Genomic DNA, 16,012 nt, shown 5'->3' with positions numbered 1-16,012 from the left:
AGCTAAAACTTCCAAATTTCTGGGATCTACTCAAATGAGCCGAAGAAAAATGCAAGAAATGTGCCCACAGCCTCCTTATGTCAATTCCCTAATCATTCACAAAGCAGAAAAGAAAAAAGCATAAGAAAAAGCACAAAGTAACCAAAACTTTGCCATCATATCACTCATAACCTAGCAGTTTAACATAGTGGTTTAGATGCTTAAGGATAAGGATTTGCTCAATTAAATATGCTGGACAAAAATCCACTACCAAAAACACTGAATGATTCCACACATTTTGAAATCTTGGTCTAAATGGCAGCCGAAAGAAAGCCATTTGCTTTCTGCTTAAATATCCCATCCTGGATATATACCTTTTTTCTATTATATATCTTACATTGAATTTAGACCTCCCCTTTTCCTTTCGCAAAACCAATGGAGGTTTTCTGTGCAAAGATGCTCAGCTACTTATCTAACACTGTGTTTTTAATAGCAACAAACTCTGAATCATGACAACCACTTCTAAGACATTATATATATATATATATGGCATTAATGTAACCCTCACATACGATCACAAAGCCAGCTATTTACCTCAATATGGTTTCCACTTCTATTCTTCCCAAGGTCTGGGAACAATTATTCTTTCTTCTTCTTTACTTGCTTGCATGCAGTACTCCTAACCACACTGGATGTTTTCAGGTGGTAGACGAGAAGGAGTCTGCCTCTCGCCAGGCCAAGTGGTGGTATGCAACGTTCCACAACGTCACCGCGATGGTCGGCGCCGGCGTCCTCAGCCTGCCTTACGCCATGGCTCATTTAGGCTGGTAATGAACATTATAACACAGCATGCATGCAGCAATTCAATTAACAGTACGTAACTTAAAATAATTTGTTACAGGGGACCTGGGACACTAGCACTAGTATTGTCATGGTGCATCACCTTGTACACCCTGTGGCTAATGATCGAGCTCCACGAGTGCGTGCCGGGGAAGCGGTTCGACCGGTACCGGGATCTCGGGCAGCATGCCTTCGGGCCGCGGCTCGGGCTGTGGATTGTTGTGCCGCAGCAGTTGATCGTTCAGATCGGGTGTGACACAGTGTACATGGTCACAGGGGGGAAGTGTCTTGAGAAGTTTATGGAGATTGTTTGCTCCAATTGCACTGCCATGCGTCAGTCTTACTGGATTTGCATCTTTGGGGGGTTTCAGTTCTTTCTATCTCAGCTTCCCAATCTCAACTCGATTGCCGCAGTCTCCTTTGCTGCAGCTGTGATGTCACTCAGGTATGTATATTATATACACAGATACCAGAGAAAGGTTTATTCGCAAATAACTACGTACCTAATAAGTTTCTGATTTTTTTTTGTGAAAATCCTAGATTAATTTGCATAGTCAAAAAAACATAGGGAAATCGCTTTCGGAAAGAAAACAAAAACAATAGAAATTAACCCATGACTTATGTCAATCAAATAGAACATATGATCTCACTTTGTTTTTTACTTCTACGTGTTTCTATACACGAAGCTACTCCACCATATCATGGGTGGCTTGCTTCGCACACGGGCCAGTAGACAACGTAAGCTACGGCTACGACGAGACTGGATCATCCGACTCCGTGTTCAGGGTCTTGAGTGCACTCGGGCAGGTAGCATTCGCCTACGCCGGCCATGGCGTCGTCCTCGAGATCCAGGCGACGATCCCCTCGACGCCGACGAAGCCTTCCAAGGTGCCCATGTGGCAGGGCACCGTCGTCGCCTACTTCATCACCGCCCTCTGCTACTTCCCTGTGGCCATGGTCGGCTACTGGACTTTTGGCCAGGCCGTCGACGACAACGTCCTCATGGCTCTCAGGCGGCCGCAGTGGCTCATCGCCGCTGCCAATCTTATGGTGGTCATCCATGTCATTGGAAGCTACCAAGTAAGAGAAAGTCTCATGTTTTATTTGGACCAAAAAAAAAAAATTACTTTACCCTTTCAACTATGTTTTCTATCATTGTAATTATTATATTTTTCGTTCAAAGTTAAACAGTGTCTATGCTTTTTATTATAAAAAATATATGATAACGATGTATACTAATCTAAAGCAAGTAAATATATGTAGTGGAAGAAAACATGGTACATATGCTCTAAACTTAATATCTATGCTTCAACGTAACTTTAATGTCTTAAATATCTAGCTTTTTTTTTCCTGGTAAACAGTGTAAGTCATTATGTAATCATGATTACTTAAAGTTAATTATATATGCAGGTGTATGCTATGCCAGTTTTTGACACTCTTGAGACACTACTAATCACAAGATTGAAGCTTCCACCAGGGATTGCTCTTCGTCTAATTGCTCGATCGGCTTATGTTGGTAACATGGAAATTATGATGTCTCTATTCTTAAACATTATTATCAATATATGTACAAGCAAATTAATCAATCTTTGTTCATCTTGCAGCCTTCACGCTGTTCATTGGGGTGACATTTCCCTTTTTTGCCGATCTTTTGGGTTTTTTCGGAGGTTTTGGATTCACACCAACTTCATATTTTGTAAGTTTAACGTTCAAATTATGCATAATTTGATATTTATATTGCCAAATTTGATAATATATATATATATTTGAAATATAATTGCAGCTTCCTTGCATAATATGGCTAGCAATTAAGAAGCCTAGGAGGTTTAGCATATCTTGGATGGTGAATTGGGTAACTAGTTTTCTGAATCTAATATATATATATATATATATATATATATATATATATATATATTTTTTTTTTTTTTTTTTTAAATGGGTATTCTTTATGAGCTATTGATTGTTTTGTAGGGATGCATTATCTTCGGCGTGCTTATGATGCTTGCGTCCACCATTGGCGGTTTAAGAAATATAATTAAAGATGCTTCTACTTATCGTTTCTACTCTTGACAAAGCCATGTACTCTTTATCATCTTATGTTGATAGAGAAAGTAACTAAATCTACTGGAATGGTGTAATCGATCACCTCACTTTGGCTGAAGAGATATTATGATTTATGATGTGAAATTAAATTTCCCTCGTTTGTTTCACGAAAAATATATCCTATTAAATATAGATGAAGCAAAGCAAATTAACTGTCAACTTTAATCTCCCTTTGTGTCATTTTAATTTTAGAGAAAGAAAACAAGGATGAAAGAATAGCAGAACAATTATTCTCTACATGTTTAAATATTTGTTCTCTAAAATATAATAAATAAAATAGAGAGAAAGCTCACGAGCTGTTCTTTATTTATTTATTTTTCCCTTTTTATCCTTATTATTTACTTGTATATTACTTATTTTCTTCAGACTACGGCCTTTTCCATCGACAGGCGAGCTTAGCCTGCTGACATGGATAATCGCAACCTTCCCGCCAAATCTCCCCATCCTCTCCGGCCGTTACTCTTCACTCTATAAATTCTCCTCCTCCTCCCCCACCTCTCTCTCTCTCTCTCCCTCTCTCTCTCTCGCAAGCTAACCCTAAAATTCCGGTCTCATGTCCTCTTCCCGTCGCCTCAGCAATGGGCGGTCGCCTCTGGTCCGGAAGCAGAGCCAGATCACCTCCTTCTTCTCCGGCCCCAAAGAAAACCCTAGCCCCAGCACCGCACCTCTCTCTAACTCTCGCCCCAAGCCAAGCCCAGACGCTAACCTTAACCCTTCTCCTAGCCCTAGCACAGATCCTTCTCCGTCCCAACGGAAGCAGAAGAAACCCTCTCTTGAGGTCCCTACCTCTCCTGCTTCCAACCCAAGAACCCCTTCATCGTCCACCAGGGAGAAGCCCCACTCGGCGGAGGTGGTCGGCAAGAAGATCAGAGTGTTCTGGCCCCTCGATGAAGCATGGTACGATGGTCGCGTCAAATCCTTTGACAAAAACTCCGGGAAGCACGTGATCCAATATGATGATGGCGAGGAAGAGGCCATCCAGCTCAAAAAAGAGAAGGTCGAGTGGGTGGAGGAGGAGGAGCCAAGGAAGCTGCGTCGTCTGAGGCGGATGTCAGATCCTGCAGAGACAGAGGGACAGAAAGGCGACGTGGATGATGAAGGGGATGAGGATGATGCGGATGATTCTACTGATGATGAGGAGTGGGGTAAGAATGTGGGAAAGGAGGAGGCTCTGGAAGATGATTCAGAGGAGGTAGAGCTGGATGACGATGATGATGAGGAAGTGACAAGATCAAGAACGGGGCAGTCACGAAGTTCCTCATCAGCGAGAAAAAGGAAAAAGCTTGAAGTTGGGAAATTGGACTGTGCTAAAAAGTTCAGATTTGATGAAGAAGGGGCAAGTGCGTCAAAAATTGCGTCGAAGTTATCGAGAAGCAGAAATTCTGTGTCAGTAAGTAATAATCAAAGTGAGTATTGTTCTAAGACTAGTAGTACATCAAAATGATCTCTAAGAGTTCATAGTTGATATTTCAGACAGTAATTTTATGTTGAGGCTGAATATTTGGGCATGCCGAGGCTTTGATCCTTTTGGCTAGAATTCTTTGAAGTGGGTATACATTTCTGCACAGTGTGGTATTACTGATGCACAAGACCACTAATTATTCATCATATTGAATCTTCTTAACACTCTAAATGCTGCAATCCACTGCATAACATATTCAAGTTTGATACGATACGTTGAGAAGCATTTTGTGCTGTGTTGTTGTATCACAAATTATGATGAATTACTGTTTACTTTGGTAATGTAGAGTCCCAAGCTTTGGATATTATCAGTAGCAACCTTACTGGAGAAGCAGCTGAAAGGTTCGAAAAACGGGAAGCAGAGAAGTTCAGATTTCTCAGGGAGTGAGTAAAACTTTATCGCCCCCCTTATTCTTGGGACTTCTCCCTTATCTAAGGTTCCTTTTTGTCTGGGAAAAGGGCTAGCATTTTACTATGTATTTCCTGACAAGTTATGGGAGCCTAACTATTCTTAGATGAGGAAAATCTCCATGCAATGTGTCATAATATCTAATGATTTAGAAGTTTGCAAAACCAATTAATTAGACCACAGGCCTGTCTTAAGCATCTTTCTTCACTTTTGACACCGATATCAAATGTGGAATCAACTCAAGGTCTTGCTACAGTAAGCTAAGGCATTCTGAAGGGTATTTGCTTCAGTCTCTAGTGGTTTTTTGAATTTTTGCCTGTTGAATTATGACAAGGAAAAGCTAAAACAACATCTCTCCTTTGCTTTTTCACCTTTTCTTTATCTTCTCATCAATTTCTGTTCTTCTCATACATTTAATTACTCTCCTGTTCTTGTAAGCTAAGCTTCAGTGGCTAATTATGTCTCTGGTCTTTTATGGCATGAGCTACATATATAATCTGATATAATCGGTTTCTTGTGCTGCCTGTTTTCTTGGGAGGACAAAAGAAGAAATTATACTCTTGGGCATGGATGGCTGTGACCGGCACGAAGCGTGTCGGCGGCATACTGGCACGTGGCACGAGGGGGTGCCGCACGGCAACCCTCTTAATAGTTTTGCCGCTCACCATCGACCTCGTCGTCGAGCTACCACTCGCCATCACTTCGTCGGATGCCCTAGCCCGAGAAAGAAGAGATCAAGAGAGAGAGAGGATCTAAATTCAGATCCGCAACTTAAGTTTTAATCCCCCCCCTCTCTCTCTGTCTTTCTCTCTCTCTCTTCTCTCTCAGGCTAGGGCATCCAACGAAGTGACGGCAGGCGGCGAGCGGCGAGCGATGGCGATGACGATTGCAGAGCCGAAGGTGAGTATCTCTTACCTTTTTCTCTCATTCTCTTACGACATGGTCGGCAAGTGTCGCGGCACATGCCGTGCTGTGCTTGTGGCACGGCCATCGTTGCCCTTGGAAATATAATTGTAGAAGTTTATTAATTAGATATAATTGGGAGGCCAAAACAAGTTGTATCACATGCAATAGCTACTGAGACATGTTAATTTACTGTGATCTAAGTCAAAGACAGTTTATTAATTAGAGAGGAGATTTCTTGTGAAATAATTTGGACCACCCAAATGAAGTTGAGTAAATAACTTTTATTCTTCTTAGAAGATTTGACAATATTCTGCAATAGAAACTGGAAGGCAGCAACAGAGCATTATCTAAGAAATTCTATTGTCCATCTATATGTATCCGTCTTCTGCATTCTCCTTTTTGGCTATTATCCTTAATAAAGGAATTACAATTGTATCTTTCTTCCTGTTTCAAACCTACTTTATTTTGGTCTTCGATCCCCTTGTCTCAGCTTCCACCTCAGCTTCCACCTGAGTGAATAGTTTCTCTCTTATAGTGAAACTAAAGACAGTCAAGAAAAGAAAAAAAAAAACAAGCGACAGTCTGATTCAACAGTAAGAAGTGACTGCTAGGCGACTTTGTTAGTACATAAAAGAAAGAGGCGCACTATGTTCATATACCTTTTCATTTCTTAATACTTTCCGAAAGGCTTTTTGCCCTCTACTTTGTAAAGCATATGACAGTTACTGCATGGCTGGATGTCAATTACATAAGTCTAACTTTAAAGGCATGGTTAATGTCGAGGAGCTTTACTATTCACTGAGATGTGCTTTCAAATGTTGTATGTGGGCTAGGTATGAAATTAAGCTGATGGTTTATCTTTTGGCAATTTCTCTTTACTGTACTCTATTTACTCTGGTTGTAGAGGGTGTAAAGATGCACAAGGGAGGCGGCCTGGTGATGTCAACTATGATCCAAGAACTCTTTACCTGCCCCCAGGGTTCTTGAAGAGTTTGTCAGGTGGACAGGTAGTTACTTTCATCGTGAACCCATTTCTGAAGTTATTTTGCCATTTCCAATTAATGTACCATCTGATATGATTGATCATTAGAGGCAATGGTGGGAGTTCAAGTCGCAGCATATGGATAAAGTTTTGTTCTTCAAGGTACAATCATATGAGAAATTTGATTTATATCAACATATTTAGGATCCTCTTGGTCACAAAAAGTAATGTCATACTTTCTTGGTAGATGGGCAAGTTTTATGAATTGTTTGAAATGGACGCACATATCGGGGCTAGGGAGCTTGATCTTCAATATATGAAGGTAGGCATTATCTGTGTATCTACAATTTTGAAGTTTGATCTCTGATTTTTCAGTTGCTTGAACTTATCCAGTTTATGGATTATCAACTGAATAGTGTATACTATTGGACCTATCATCTTATTTGTGTGGATATCTTCTTGCTTGATCTGTATTTTGTTGTTTTTATATCATATTGACATATTCTACATCATTTCATAGTTCTTGTATGTTCAATTTATTATCTCCTGAAGTAATTCACCTGTAGTTATGTGTTGAAAAAATTCAATTGACATGTCTCGTCATGGACTTTATTGGAATCTAGCTAAAATAGTCAATTGGAGGAATGTGCCTAGAGATTGTTGAGGCTAGTTTTCTACTTGTATTAATCTTGTATTTTCTTTACAAATTCTCATCATATACTATTCGATTTTTGGGCTTGTATATGACATTCTATAGACATTCAGACTCCATACATGTTTGTTCTGATTTTTTTCCTATTTCAATTTTCTTATTTTGTTGCCCTTTCTGAACTTAGGGAGAACAGCCTCATTGTGGATTTCCTGAGAAGAATTTCTCAGTGAATTTGGAGAAATTAGCTAGAAAGGTTTGGTCTTGTGTGTATTGTTTCTATAATTAACAATATAAATTGCCGCAATTGGACATCTTAACGTGATTGACTGTGTATACGGACGATCAATTCACTTTGTTTCAGGGTTATCGTGTTCTTGTTGTGGAGCAGACAGAAACACCTGAACAGCTTGAACTTCGTCGTAAGGAAATGGGTTCTAAAGATAAGGTCTGATAATATTTAAGTTTCTCCACTGAAAGATATCTCTCATATTATGCATTTGTAATTACTAGATGTTCCCAGTCAGAGAAAAAGTTTAATGGTAAATGTGATTGACTTTCCAGTTTTGACCTATTTTTGCAGTTCATGGGAACCAGGATTATTGTATTAATGACTGATGTTACTATGTTTCTTTAAGGTTGTGAAACGTGAAATATGTGCTATGGTCACAAAGGGAACACTGACTGAAGGAGAGTCACTATTGGTGAATCCTGATGCTTCGTATTTAATGTCAGTCACTGAAAATTACCAATTTATGGAGAACCAGAATAAAAAAGATATTGTTATAGGTCTTTGCATGGTCGATGTTTCCACAAGCAAGTTCATCATAGGGCAGGTATACTATTCTGACTGTCTAGAATTCCCTTCTCATTTTTGAATCCATAGATTGATAATTTAAGTATAAAATTACTTTTTTTGTGAAAAGTGTAAACTTAGTTGGTTGTGATGTAGATAGTTTTGCCATTTCTCCTGTTTGATTTTGTCTTTTGCTTGTGCTAGTTTGAAGATGATTCTGAACGCCATTGGTTGTGCTCAATTTTGTCTGAACTAAGGCCTGTGGAAATCATAAAACCTTCTAAGATGCTCAGTCCAGAAACCGAAAGAGTCTTAAAGAACAACACAAGAAACCCTTTAGTTAATCAGTTGGTTCCTTCTGTAGAATTTTGGGATGCTGAAAAAACTATTACTGAGATCAGAAAGTATTATAGCCTATTGAAGCATCTAGCAGTATTACCAAATGGTGGCATTTCTACTGATGGAGATAATGTGGAGGCCAATTCATGTGCTTTGCCTCATTTTCTGGATAAGCTAGTTTGTTCAGGCACAAGTGGATCATATGCTCTTTCTGCTCTTGGAGGTTGTTTGTTTTATTTAAGGCAAGCCTTTCTGGATGAGAAATTGCTCAAGTGTGCTGAATTTGAACCACTTCCATGCTCGGGAATGATTAAGACTCCTCAACAGCCATTTATGATACTTGATGCAGCTGCGCTTGAAAATCTTGAGATATTGGAGAACATTAGAAGTGGTGGTCCCTCTGGGTAGTTGCAACTCTTGAAAGATTTTGGAATCCTTGTATAAATCAAATCTTGATGTATTAAGGTGCTATTGTCTATCTTTGCAGGACTCTGTTTGCTCAACTGGATCATTGTGTTACAGCATTTGGCAAAAGGCTGCTTAAAGGGTGGATTGCAAGGCCATTGTTTGATACGAAGTCAATTTTAGAACGCCAAGATGCTATTGCAGTTTTCAAGGTCCTTATATTTTGAAGACTGCATTTTTGTCTTTATTTTCTTGAAGGTGTTGGCATTGCTTAATGTTGAGTATCTTGATATCTTGGTCTGACAAATTGTGCTCATCACAAAGTGTGAAAATAGGATTTGGCCTGATTGTTGTTATACAAGGACAGCAAATAAGGATTCAGATTGTGCTACAGATACTTATGTTCTCTTTTCTGGTTCTGTGAAGTTCGTCACTTATATAATATTCATCTATCAGACTGCAGGCCTTGCATCTGGACTTCAATTTCGGAAAGAGTTGTCAAGACTCCCAGATATGGAACGTTTGCTTGCACGCCTCTTTGGTAGCTGGTAACCTCTAAATCCTACCTATATGTATAAGAAACATTTTCTTTTTCAACTCATTCTTCACCTGCATTTTGTTAGCTAAGGTGACTGATAATAGGATCTTATAGTGTGCTCTTACAATTTGATGAATGTCTGTCACAGTATGAATGGTTTGAGATTCTATGGGCATGTATGCATGTAGCATGAAGAGTTATATCTAATTTCAGAGCATGCATTCCTCATTGGATAATTTTGAATTTCTTTTTCTGGGCAAAAGGTTTTGGTGCTATGGCTAAGTAAGCTGCTATTGCAAAATATTGTTCGAAATAGAGCTATGTTTCAGTAAATGTATCTCAATGAAAGAAACCTGAAAGTTTTTTCGGATAAAAACAGTGAGGCTAATGGAAGAAGTGCCAAGAGAGTGATTCTTTACGAAGATGCAGCAAAGAAGCAGCTGCAAGAGTTCATTGCTGCTTTGCGTGGATGCAAACTGATGGTTCAAGCATGTTCTTCCCTTAGCGCAACTCTCGCAGATAGAGAATCTACTCTACTCGATCAATTGTTGACACCAGGTACAAAGTATTCTTCTTGCATGTAGCATATGCAGACCATGCTGATTGTTGCTTGTATCATCTATTTTTTCTGTGCACAATGTGATGCATCGCTGTATGCAGGCAAAGGGTTGCCAGACATGTCTTCAATTTTAGATCATTTTGGAGATGCATTTGATTGGTCAGAAGCTGATCGTACAGGACGTATCATACCCCATGAAGGTTGTGATGTTGAATATGACACTGCTTGTTACACAATAAAGGAGATTGAATCTAGTCTCTCAAGGTACCTGAAGGAGCAACAGAAACTATTGGGAGATGCATCGGTATGATGAAAAACTGCTATTTACTAAAATGTTGGAGCTTGATGTCTTTTCTTGAATTATAACTGCAAAAGTTCTTGTAGATTAGTTATGTCACTGTGGGAAAGGATACATACCTGATTGAAGTACCTGAGAGCTTGAGGGGAGCTGTTCCTCAGAACTATGAGCTACAATCTTCGAAAAAGGTATTAGGAATAAAAACATAATGTTAGAATACACCTTTTCTACTTTTCTTTTTACCATTCTAGTTCTTTGATTAAAAAATATATTACTATAAGATCGAAGAAGCTCCTCTTAATGCTTAGTTTGACATTTTACATTAACAAATCTCTGTGATTGGTTACATAATGATGCAACCCCTAATATTAAGGCTGCCGAAAAAACAATTTAAAATAATTTTCTACCTGAATCTTTATGAATATATATGAAACAAGAGAAGATAATAGAAGTATGGGATATTCTTGTAATTCAATGATGTAAATCCTCTTATTTTTGTTATTGCAAATTTTCTTGATTCCATGTTTCATTACACTCTTTGTTTCTCACCTAAGATGCTTCAATCGGAGAAGAAACTGTTTGCTGCCAATTGTGCAAGTCAATTAGTCGAAGCTTTCTTGTCGTAGTTTTCTTTTCAACCTTAATAAGCCTTCTGAAATTGTTTGCCATCCGTTGTGCAAGTCATTGTTAGTTGAAGTTTTATTCTCCTAGTTTCCTTTTCTACCCTAGAGAGTCTTCTTGTAGTTATTGGATTTCCGGAACTCCTTCAGTTCTCTCTGACTGGCAGAACTGGGAGGTGGATAAAAGAAAGTTGAGAAGGATAAAAGAGAGATGTTAATAATGATTTTTCTGCAATAAGAATACTATACTTGAAATAGCTACAGTAGAAGTCCTTTTGAGTTTTGACAGAAGTACAATGAGTATGTAGTCTATCAGAGAGAAAAATAAAAAAAAATTTCATAGGATCAGATGTAATTGGAACCAGCAAAAATGTATGTTGGACTTGTCATTGACTGACTGACCATTATGCAGAACTAAATAGCTCTCAAGTGTTGGTTACACTTGAGAATGCAGTCTATCTTAGAAAAAAATCCTCATAGGATCAGATGTATTTGGAACCAACGTAAATGTGCGTTGGGCTTGTCATTGACTGACTGACCATTGTACGGAGCTAATTAGCTCTCAAGTGTCGGACTGTAGGTTATGCTTGAGTCTGAAAAGTATCTCGTCCCTTTGCTGATCTTAATGTATTATTGCTGTTATTTGACGGCTGTAGAATTTTATAAGGTGATCCTACTTATTAGGATTATCTTTTAGGAAACATACTTAATAGACTGCCATTTTTTGAAAGGGTTCAAGTTAAAGTGCATTAGTTCTACTCCAGGGATACTTCCGATATTGGACACCAAAAGTCAAGGAGTTACTGTCAGAACTTTCTCAAGCCGAGACAGAGAAAGAATCTAAACTAAAGGGCATTCTCCATAGGTTGATCCTGCAATTTAGTGAGCATCATAGCAAGTGGAGACAGTTGGTTTCTGTGACTGCAGGTATCTTTCCTTCAATGATATGGTTATGTTTTATGTATCTCTTATTCCATTTTCCAATGTATGTGTTACAATCGCCTAATGTAACTCTGCTCTTTAGTGATTACTCATTTACGCGCATTCCCTGATACACAAGATGTATAGTATGTCTTCCTAGAAGATACTGAATGCGCTTTTATGTGTAGAGTTATTGATAATGGGTAAAACCAGCTCCTATGGTTCTTTTACTGAGATCATAGATTGGATAAAAAGATCCAAAAGGCAAAAGCAAGGAACTAAGGTTGTAAATCTAGTACATATTCAAAAAATATATATCAACTAAATAGTTTAGCAACTTAACTCAGAAATTTAGAATCTTATATACATATTCTCAAACAATGTTGCGGTCGGCATGGATGGTTGTGCCGACTGGCACGGGGCGTGCCGGTCAGCACTTGCTGTGCCGGCGGCATACTGGCACATGGCACGAGGGGTGCCGCACGACACCCCTCCTTATAGTTTTGTCGCTCGCCATCGAGCTGCCCGTTGCTGATCACTGTTGCCGTCGCCGATCGCCATCGCCCGAGTGCGTCGGGTGCCCTAGCCCGAGGGAGAAGGCAGGTGATCGGCGATCGGCAACGACGAAGGTGAGTATCTTTTTTTTTCTTCTCCTCTTACGGCATGTGCCTTGCCATGCCGGTCGGTGGTCGGCACGGTCCGTGCCTGTGGCACGACCATCGTTGGCGGTCGGAATGCACATCACTATCTATGAGAAAAAGATAATGCAGTTTAGGCCAAAGATAACTAAGTATTTTGAACTAGAAATTATCATATTTATGTAACCCACAAATGAAAAAGGTTGGAAAATGTACGTGTAGAACTAATTTTGACAAGTGGATTCCATAGGTTTGCCTGACCATCCAATATGCCGTCTTATCAATTAGCTTGTATCAGAAGCAACAACTCTTTTTTCTTAAACCATTGTTAAACTCAAATTCTAATTGGTGTAGCCTACTTTTTTACTAATATTCTCATTAAAAATTTCTCATAGTTGCAAGTTTGAGAGAGGGCAACTTATATTTGTAAATATCTTGTCTGCCTTATTTTTGGAGTTCTTGTCTGAATCACTGAATGTACCATGCTGTACAAAATGCAGAGCTAGATATATTGATTAGTCTTGCAATTGCAAGCGACTACTACGAGGGGCCAACATGTCGTCCAATTATCAAGGAACCATGTGATTCGGGTGATACCCCCTCTTTGTCTGCCACAAGTCTTGGGCATCCTGTCCTCCGAAGTGATGTCTTAGGCAAGGGTTCTTTTGTACCTAATGATATTAGTATTGGTGGGCTGGGTCAGGCCAGCTTTATTCTTCTTACAGGTCCAAATATGGGTGGTAAATCAACCCTTCTGCGCCAAGTTTGTATGGCTGTAATCTTAGCACAGGTGACGTACTTTCTCTTAGCTTATCTGCCTTTGCTTCTGTCTCTCCTATTCATATTTATTCTTTTACAGATTGGAGCGGATGTTCCAGCAGAAAGTTTTGAACTCTTTCCTGTTGACCGCATCTTTGTTCGAATGGGTGCAAGGGATCATATTATGGCTGGTCAAAGCACATTCTTAGTGGAACTTACAGAAACTGCTGCTATGCTGGTGAGTGTTCCTTGGAAGTTTGAATAACAATCTTTAATTGAGAAGTCTCATTAATTTATTGTATGAGCATATGCATGCTTCCTTTACTGATTTATGTCATAATGAATCACCCCTCATAAGGATGAACTTTGTTTGGCCCTTATATTGCAGTCTTTGGCCACCAAGAATTCTCTTGTGGCTTTAGATGAGCTTGGTCGAGGTACCTCAACTTCTGATGGTCAAGCAATTGCGTAAGTTCTCTACACATATCACAGAGTTACAAAGGTGTTCCTTATTAGCATGTGTTAAATAATAGCCACTATGTTGCCAAATGTGCTTGCTCTGGTTTTTCTGCAATATAAGGTTCTGAGTATAAATATCTCTCATGGATGATTTTTGTTTGATTAACAGATCTTCTGTTCTAGAATTTCTTGTTCGTCATGTACAATGTCGAGGCTTGTTTTCTACACACTACCATCGGTTAGCAATAGAATATGAGAAAGATGACAAGGTTTGCCTTTCCCTTGTACTTTGCGACTCCTGTATCCATTTGTTCAGCATATTGTGCACCTTAATGCTTCATCTCTTCACTTCAATATCCAATCCTTCATAGGTAGCACTTCGTCACATGGCTTGCCAAATAGGGAAAGGAGAAGGAGGTGTAGAAGAAGTTACTTTTCTTTACAGACTAGCATCTGGTTCATGTCCCAAAAGTTATGGTGTTAATGTTGCTCGTTTGGCAGGTATTTTCCTGACTATCCTCTCTGTTTAATGTTTAGTCCTTTTACCTTTTTTTGGAGTGCTGACCCAGTGCTTGTAGAATAGGGTTACAAATAACATGTAGGACTAGATGAAAACTCATAAGTACTAAGATTTTCTTCTCGTAGAATTATTTTTCCAAATAACTCAGCAACATTACATAGGTATACTACCAGCTATTGCTAACCATGTCTGTGAACCCAGGGATACCTTTTTGTGTACTTGAAAAGGCCATGGAGAAGTCAAGTGACTTTGAATCTACTTATGGAAAGCACAAGCTTGGATCTGAAGACAAGTTTCTAGATGGAATGAGGGAAAATGAGGTTGCTGTCATCAAGGATGTGTTCGATGTCATGAAGCAATGGAGTCACCATGTGGATCAGACCATAAACATGAGTTTGCTCTGTAAACTCCAACAGAGAGTTAGCTTGCTGGTAGTCAGGAACTGAGTGATAGCTTCTGGTTATTTTACTCCTTGGAGTTGACAATTTTGCCACCCCAGTCTTTTTCAAGCAGCATATGAGATGATTTTTCTCAGATATTTCATTTTTGAGGCATCATTTTGTACTTCTGGAAGTTCTCGACACAAGCTGGTATTAGCCTTTTGGGTTCTCTTGATTACTACCTGGATGAAATCCTCTAGCGGCAAGGTAGAGCTGTTTCCTGTATTGTTGATTCCCCAGAAAGAGAAAGGCTTTTGTTTCTCTAGTCTATAGTTTGCTACTGAGAAGTTGCCCAGCCTACCAGTTCTGTACATGTGAACTAATAACCAAGCGAATGCTTTTAGAGGAAGTTTCTGAAGGGAACGGAGGATTCTTGCTACCTTGTAATTTATTTCTTGGTATGTCAAGAAGTATGAAGTGTACAAAATGTTCTGAATTCCTTCCATCTCTCGTATTCAACAGGTTTGTTTCTTAAAACTCTAGAGTTTCCAATTAGCTAGTCAAATTTTATAACGTAAAAGAAATTGAAGACTGCATATTTTTTTGCTGAAAATGTGGATTGTCATCTTTTTGTTTGTATCTATTTTGTATCAGATTATGTCTATATACCAATCCTCTGTTGGAAAATAATTTTGACTTACTGATGCTTTTGCATGTTCTGGCCGTGGACACATATATGCCTAGATGTGATGCTCTGCTGAAGGCAATTGAAATTGGTATCTATGTTCAGCATGCTACTGCTGGTAACCGCCCTGCTTTTTGAAGATTCAGCAGTAGAATTTGGGATTATCTCTAACATTTCATGGAGGATGTGCAGAAAGAATTATTAATGACACATTTGTCACCGCATAGTTCATCCAGTCAATTACATGTTTTGCTTGTCGATCTGCTTCCACATCTATCCAGGCACGGTGCCGTTCTATGTAGCATATTTGTTCGAGGTTCTACAAATAGTGTTGTTAAATATCTATCAAAGTGTTAGAATTGCTGATGCTAGTACCTGTTTAGCAGGCAACGATATGCTAAGATATCGTTTTACACTTTTACTCCAATTCTCATGTTGTGTGGACAAGATTAACCTCTCTAATTTACTAAATACGACGTGCTCTCCAAGTCTATAAACATCTAATACTTGTATAAAGTCGACTTCGATGGCTGTCACAGTGTCTTTCAATGGGGAAACCGGGGTTCAGTGTAAGCTTGGACTGCTCTAGAAGTGTAGATTGACTGGGTCAATCAAAATGCTGAAATGTGAGAATTCCATCAAAAGAGTACATGTGCTCAAAATGTTGTACAAAGCTAGCGAGTCCTCTGCAGTCAAAGAGTAAAAAAGGTCGCAAATCACGGTCCCAAAGAGTCAAAAATATCGCAAATCACGGTCGCAGACGCCA

General features: G+C 39.2%; 2 protein-coding genes across 3 annotated transcripts; both read left to right on the top strand.

Moving 5' to 3' along the window:
- Positions 1–468: 468 nt before the first annotated feature.
- On the top strand, positions 469–3,036 carry LOC140789725 (lysine histidine transporter-like 6). 2 transcript variants are annotated; one of them, XM_073139532.1, is made up of 8 exons: positions 469–606; positions 682–806; positions 881–1,264; positions 1,506–1,899; positions 2,230–2,335; positions 2,424–2,515; positions 2,603–2,671; positions 2,791–3,036. In XM_073139532.1, the coding sequence occupies exons 1-8, from the start codon at positions 580–582 to the stop codon at positions 2,887–2,889; spliced, it is 1,296 nt and encodes a 431-aa protein (XP_072995633.1). In that variant the 5' UTR covers positions 469–579; the 3' UTR covers positions 2,890–3,036. The 2 variants fall into 2 exon arrangements, 1 of the variants encoding a protein (XP_072995633.1); XR_012109244.1 differs by having other exon boundaries at positions 552–606; positions 2,230–2,331.
- A 225-nt stretch (positions 3,037–3,261) lies between these two features.
- On the top strand, positions 3,262–15,745 carry LOC140789718 (DNA mismatch repair protein MSH6). The gene is made up of 22 exons (XM_073139521.1): positions 3,262–4,328; positions 4,671–4,767; positions 6,603–6,705; positions 6,789–6,842; positions 6,928–7,002; positions 7,517–7,585; positions 7,694–7,777; positions 7,968–8,165; positions 8,330–8,868; positions 8,952–9,081; positions 9,326–9,417; positions 9,787–9,965; positions 10,068–10,270; positions 10,351–10,452; positions 11,649–11,811; positions 12,944–13,233; positions 13,303–13,440; positions 13,591–13,670; positions 13,831–13,930; positions 14,033–14,162; positions 14,383–15,083; positions 15,306–15,745. The coding sequence occupies exons 1-21, from the start codon at positions 3,476–3,478 to the stop codon at positions 14,625–14,627; spliced, it is 3,924 nt and encodes a 1,307-aa protein (XP_072995622.1). The 5' UTR covers positions 3,262–3,475; the 3' UTR covers positions 14,628–15,083; positions 15,306–15,745.
- The last annotated feature ends 267 nt before the right edge of the window (positions 15,746–16,012 follow it).

The sequence above is a fragment of the Typha latifolia genome, chromosome 1 (assembly GCF_019914945.1).
Source record: "Typha latifolia isolate L0001 chromosome 1, TyphaL0001v2, whole genome shotgun sequence".
In the NCBI taxonomy this organism is placed as follows: Eukaryota; Viridiplantae; Streptophyta; class Magnoliopsida; order Poales; family Typhaceae; genus Typha; species Typha latifolia.
This window is presented reverse-complemented; position numbering and strand designations above follow the sequence as displayed.

Bases quoted from the DNA above. Each gene is read 5' to 3' on its own strand.
- LOC140789725 (XM_073139532.1), top strand. From the start codon at position 580: ATGGTTTCCACTTCTATTCTTCCCAAG. The intron at 1,265-1,505 runs GTATGTATATTA...CTATACACGAAG, and splicing joins GCAGCTGTGATGTCACTCAG to CTACTCCACCATATCATGGG. The intron at 1,900-2,229 runs GTAAGAGAAAGT...TTATATATGCAG, and splicing joins ATGTCATTGGAAGCTACCAA to GTGTATGCTATGCCAGTTTT.
- LOC140789718 (XM_073139521.1), top strand. From the start codon at position 3,476: ATGTCCTCTTCCCGTCGCCTCAGCAATGGGCGGTCGCCTCTGGTCCGG. The intron at 6,706-6,788 runs GTAGTTACTTTC...ATTGATCATTAG, and splicing joins AGAGTTTGTCAGGTGGACAG to AGGCAATGGTGGGAGTTCAA. The intron at 10,271-10,350 runs GTATGATGAAAA...AAGTTCTTGTAG, and splicing joins AACTATTGGGAGATGCATCG to ATTAGTTATGTCACTGTGGG.